General features: G+C 36.1%; 1 protein-coding gene across 2 annotated transcripts; it reads left to right on the top strand.

The window, feature by feature from the left end:
* Window positions 1–490: 490 nt before the first annotated feature.
* On the top strand, window positions 491–3,672 carry LOC148103335 (butyrophilin-like protein 2). Of its 2 annotated transcripts, XM_087832148.1 has the most exons (3): window positions 1,819–1,888; window positions 3,004–3,339; window positions 3,578–3,672. In XM_087832148.1, exons 1-3 carry the CDS (start codon window positions 1,819–1,821, stop codon window positions 3,670–3,672), a joined length of 501 nt encoding a protein of 166 aa, XP_087688274.1. The 2 variants fall into 2 exon arrangements, 1 of the variants encoding a protein (XP_087688274.1); XR_015716800.1 differs by lacking the exons at window positions 1,819–1,888; window positions 3,578–3,672 and adding an exon at window positions 491–733 and having other exon boundaries at window positions 3,004–3,143.
* Window positions 3,673–6,320: the final 2,648 nt, after the last annotated feature.

Genomic DNA, 6,320 nt, shown 5'->3' with positions numbered 1-6,320 from the left:
AAGGTATGCTTGATGTCTCCTACTGGAGATAATAATAGTTAAATAGTTAAATAAATAATAGATAAAAGTTATTCCTGAAATAATTGGTGTGCAAACCAAGACAAGGGTTCAGAGAAATACAGCAATTTGCTGTATTTCTCTGAACCTTTGTCTTGGTTTTTCCTCCATTGTTTTTTTTCTTAATCACCTTTTAATTAATTAATTAATTAATTAATCAATCAATCACCTTTTTTGATTAAACACAACAATATTGGTGAAAAAAGGTGAAAATGCGTACCACACAGATCTTATGCATCACTGAATGTTGCCTCAACCTGCCACACAGTATGAATACTCCTCAAAATCTGAGCACGTTTGCGATGTCAATTTTAGCTCCAAGTTTCAACATGTTCATCACTGCATCAAACAACATAGCAAAACATGTCTGATCCTGTCTGTCTGACGGTGTAAAATAGTTGTGCTCCCCTGTCTCTGTGTCAGATGGTGTTTTCACAGCTGAAGTTAGTAACTTGGTGAAGTTAGTGTCTTGTATTTCTATCAGTACTTATTTCTGGATTTTTCTTTTTACTTTACTTTACTGTTTTACATGAATTAATTTAACACTTATGTCAGCTTTGGACTACTTCTAACTCAGAAAAGTGACTGAGAGAGATAAAAATGTGATCTCATCTTGCTCTTTCCTCATCAAGATGAGCAGCAAGAAACTGAGGACTGTCCTGATACCCCGAGAACAGTAAGTGATCTGACACCGTCTGGTTTGTATAGTTCAAATTATTATTTGAGCAATGCGTTGCTAATGTTAATTAGGTTACAATGATTGAATTGGCATTAAGATTCCTTTTACGTCATTTTGTTTTTTGACGATTTCACACAGAAGTTAATTGAGTAACTCATTTACTGAATGTTGGTTTGATTAAAATGAGAGAAAAGAAATTGCTTACAGTGAAGAAAAGGAGAAGAACCCAAGCATGTACAGACAAGCCTCCTCAAAGATAGGGTGTGTGCCTTTTTCAACGCTTTTTCAATCTCAGGACAGAACTAGACTAGACCTATATGTAGAGCATGTCTTTAATTTAATTCTAGTTTTAGGCTCCAACAATTTCAGCAGCTGTACTTCCTTCCTTTTTCTTTTTACTCAGTAAAGAATTCAAAAGTTTTTTCCATGTTTCCTCCGTGTGTGTTTCTGCTGCTTCTTTGTCCTCACTGTAAACATGTACTGAGAGACTCCTGCACTGATGTTTCATAGGAAAGTCCAAACAGCCTCACTGGTTCTCCATAAAGAACAAAGATTTGCTCTCTGTTGCTCCAACACAACTTAAAGACAATCAAAGGTGGACAAAGTTGTCTGTGGTTTTATGGAGGCTACAGCTAAATGCTGCCTCCTCCATAGTACAATATACATTTTTATACAGTGACGTCATTTTGAAGTGCTTTGGCTGATGATGGTCTTTAGTGTGTAGCTGATTATTGATGATGAGATTATGAGGTTATGTTTGTGTTGTTCATTGTGTGTTGTGTTGATCATTCAAGAATTGAACCTGTTAAACATTCAGACTTGCTTTGGATTTCACTGCTTTAGTTATGACGCACTTATTTATGATCGCCCTACAGTCCGAAGTATCAAATGTCATGTGACTTCCTGAAACGAGATTGAAGCGAAGGTGTTGAGTTTGAGTAGCAGAAAAGACAAAACATTTAGCTTTATTTAGACCTGAATCGAATGAAGTCGAGATACTTGGGTCATTCACTGGAAATACTAACAGTCTCAGACATTTTTCACAATTAAAGTGTCGCTCAGCTGAACTTGAGAACGCGGACATGTCTGCTATAACTGCGTCACTCGGTTACACTTCGCTGTTTGTCGGCTTCTTCATGTTTGTCTCTGCAGGTGAGGTTTAACCATTATAAACAAAAATATATTTGCTTCTGAGACAAAGAGAATGAACCTGTATTACAAGTCAACAATATTTCACAAAGAGTTCGTTTTATTTTGATTCAGAGGCCTGATAGACTCTGTGTAGATGTAACATCTGTGGCTGTAATCCAGCTGTGACAAAGACAAAGAAGTGTAATGTGTGTGTCAGTGAGATGTGTTGTAGTGTCAGGAGTCTGTATACAGCTACAAAGCTTTTTGTTCAGTGTATACAAACAGCTGTAGCTACATAAAGGCAGCAGAGACTCACAGTGTGTTATAATGAGAGGGCTGGTTCCTGTCACAGCAATTTTACTTAATTTTACTGCTGAAGAGCATGAGCATTTATTGAATGCAAAATCATACTTTTGTTGTATAAACATTGCCTTGGTTTGTCTTTTAGTCACTTGCGTATTCAAATTTTTAATGCCAAAATTGGGTTTTATCTGACAGACATGTCTTGTCCCTTTTCTCAAGAATTACTTAAATATGCATTGAAACAAACCGGTTGCAATATTATTCCAAAATAAATCAACTTCAACTTAAAATAAATTAAAATGTTTTAATCTTCTGTCAACATTGTGCAATTTCAAAATATAAGCATGCTTCAAAAACATGAAAATATAAATAACATTTGTGCTTTTAACTAATATTATAATAATAACAAGTCAAAACATTCACCATTTTGCCAGAGCTGGATGTTTCGCATCTTTTCTTGGCAACAATCCTGTTCATGTTTTTAGGTTCTGTGTTTTGGAGATTCTCAAGGTGGACCACAAGTGTTCATCAGTGTTAATATTCATTAACACAACATGACACAATCTTTGTTGTGTTTAGACTCATTTTCATTAGCATTGACTGAACCTTTTCGATCGCCTGTATTATTGTTGTTTCCTACTGTAAAATGATTGTTTTTATGCATTAATAAGAATTATATTTACAACTGACTGACTGAAACACCACTGATGACCGATCTGAGCGAGATCAGCAGTCTCACTTTCTGCAGTTTCTCTCACTGATCGCTTGCTGTTGAAGTGATCAGTTGTGCTTTGACCTTTAACCTCTCTTCTCTGTGTTGTTTCCTCTTTCAGAGCCAAAATCCATCACAGCTGAGTCTGGACAGGACGTCACTCTGACATGTCGAGCTCCAAAAAAGGAGATCATAGTTGTAGAGTGGAGCCGAGCTGACCAGGGAGATGAATATGTGCTTTTGTACCGAGATGGGAAGTTTGTTCCAGACAACCAGCATCCATCTTTTAAGAACCGGGTGGATCTGCAGGACAGACAGATGAAGGATGGAGACGTGTCTTTGATTCTGAAGAATGTGGTGATTAATGATGCTGGAACATACAACTGTGGTGTCGTCCAGATAGGAACAAAGCATTTGAATCTCATCAGCATCATCTACCTTCATGTTGTTCCTCCAGGTGAGTGAGTAGAGTTGAGTGTGTGTGTGATCAGAGGTGAAGCTGCTTCCTGGTTGTTGATGTTTGTTTCTAAAGATGTTGTTGATGAGACTTTGTAGAAAGCAGCTGGTCTGAGTGATGTGATCAGAGTGCAGTAGATAATGTCTGACAGCAGTTTGAAGAGGAAATGGATTCTGTTCTGTTCTTCACTCATCACCTACCTGACAGCTGACACCTCACACCTGTTTCTCACCTGCAGGTCAGACAGGAGGACAAGAGAAGGATGGAGGGAAGAAGGAGGATTTACCTGTTGTATTGATGTCCTTCTTGTTGCTGCTGTTATTGCTTTCTTGATCTACAGAAAATATAGAAAAGGCTCAGTATTCTGTTTCAGGCGTCTCAGGGCTTCGTACAGATAACTGTGAGACTCCTGCTGCTATTTCAAACCATTAGTGTTGACTTTCAGAATGTGGAAAGAAAGTGAGATTCAGCTTTGGCGTTCAAATATGTCCCGAATTTAGTTTCAGGTAACACTTTGTAATAACCATTATTAATAAATTATGAATTGCTATTTAACCTTAAGTTCATCAAAGTTATCATTAAACAATAAAATCAGAATTCATAGACAACAAACATTAACTCTATGTATTAATGTTTACTGCTGGTCCTGTCCTGGTGTACTAAACCTCACACTCAGTGACAGCTGGGATCGGCTCCAGTCCTGTTGAACTGAATTTCACCAGCGAATGCGAAACTAGAAGGAAATTTACTTCTTCACAAATAGTTGGTTTAGAAACAAGATCCAACTTTTACCAAAACGTCCAGATAATCCTCACATTTGTTGTTTATGAAAGCATGTACTGTATAAGTAGGCAGATTGCTCGTACTCGTTACATTGTGTATTTACATTTATTAGAGAGGGTTATGAGAAAGTTTCACAATACTTAATTTTTCATTTCATCAAACCTGTTCAGACTATGTTAGTTTGTCTCTCTGAGCTCTCTGTCAGCAACTCTGTGATCTACAGTGTCATTTTTCACAGGATTAATTAACACCATTTAAAACAGTATTACAAAGTTAACATCAACTTAAATTAGCGTTACAATACAGCTTCTTTACACTGTGCAAGAATTCAATGTACACGATTTTACAGTTTTGTAAAATATTATATACACGTGCAGTATATTTGTTTCATCTTTATGTTCAGCAGCTGTTTGTAAGATCAAAGTTATTCTGTGAGGATTGAGCTGCACAAACTGTTGCTCAGGTAGAGATCTGCTGTTACAGAATAATTAGAGTCACTGACTAAATCAAATGACACGACAAACACTGTATAAAATAATCTGAACAACAAAGCAAATACTGTGAATTATAGGGAATCAATAATCGGAGTGTGAATGATGATCTGCTACAGTTGAAAGACATCTCAAAAAATTTTTGTTACATAAAATTAGGTAGAGCTTTTTTCCTTTGGCACGTTTTTGGGTTTTGTGGTCTTTTCCTTCTTTATATTCTTCACCTTTAGATGATGTTACTTTTTAACTGAATAAATAAGTTTGTGGATGTTTTTAAGTGAAGCCAGTTTATCAAATTTTACAGTTTGCAAAGTATTCTGGGCAATAAACTTAAACTTTATAGTTGCAGAGTCAGATATTCATTTCTCTAAATCTGTATCACAAAGCGTATTACATATTTGTTGCTTTGAAGCAAGTCATTTTATTATTGTATTATCAGTATTGTAATGGTCTTCATCATTGTTGTTTTTTTCATGCTTTTTTGTTTTTGTTTCCATTTGTAACTTTTGAATGTTTCATGTAAAGTTTGTCATGAGCAACAACAAATAATTCCACAAAATAAAACCAGAAAAATGTCCATTATACACAGAGCCTTGATCAAATTTCAACTTTATCAAAAATCACATGATCAGCAGCCTTTATCATTGAAAGTAATCTCCCTCTTGTTTTCTGTTCCTGCTTCTTCATCTCTGAAAATCATCATCACACATTCGCCCTGTTTCACCCTGTTGCACCTTTGGCCAACAGACATACAGATTGTGATCCAAACCACACAGAAACTACCCCATTGATATCCCTAAGATAATTTCTCTAGATCCGCGCATGTCTGTAAGAAAGCCATCAGAAACTTGAAGATTCTACAGCAGACTGATCACGAACACACCTCAAAGCTGTGACTAACACTGGACGTGAACCAGAGCTTATATTTGATTTTCTTGATTTTACAACTGCACTCTTCAAACACTCCTCCATCATGTGTAAAATTAAAAGTGAAACCAATAAGACCACTGAGCTCATCCTCCATCTTGTCTACAAAAGAAAGTGAAACTACTGAGCTTATCCTCCATCTTATGATCTTTTAATACAGGAAAAAAAATGATTAAAAATGAAAGAATAACAGGAAGGTATTTGAGTCTGATAATAAAGAAAACTTAGAGTAATGAAACTTTATTCAATACAAGCATCACGAGGCTTTATTTGGTCGTCACTGCTAAAAACTGATTCTGAAGTATGATTTCACTAACTCTGAGGATCTAGCAACCTGGACAGTTGTTGGGTTTAAAAAAAAAACTCTAACCTCCACATTTCAACGTTTTTCTCAAAAGACATTTTCGACTTTAATTGAGAAAGTTTGACTTTCTTCTCAAAATGCTCATCAATAATTTTTTTTATAATGTGGGCTTTTCACTATGTACTTTTGTTATATTGCATGTATGATCATCCCGCCCATACGATGTAAAACGTCCTGTGGACTTTCAACTTCCTTAAGAGTAGTGATGACCAAATGAAGCTTTCTGAAGATTGTATTTGAAAAAAGGTTCATTCCAAACTTTTCAACACAGTCCTCTTTGGTGACATCTGGTGGCCAAAAGTATAAAAAGCAGCTTGAATCTAAAACTGGAAATGAACTGCTTCGTTATGATTGTCCACTCTGCAGAGCTGAGTTGCCAGCTTCTGTTTGATATGATGTGGCATTTCTGTGAGACA

The sequence above is a fragment of the Neolamprologus brichardi genome, chromosome 3, assembly GCF_056152115.1.
Source record: "Neolamprologus brichardi isolate AB-2024 chromosome 3, ASM5615211v1, whole genome shotgun sequence".
In the NCBI taxonomy this organism is placed as follows: Eukaryota; Metazoa; Chordata; class Actinopteri; order Cichliformes; family Cichlidae; genus Neolamprologus; species Neolamprologus brichardi.
Note: the sequence above shows the minus strand (reverse complement) of the source record. Positions and strands in the feature narration are given on the sequence as shown.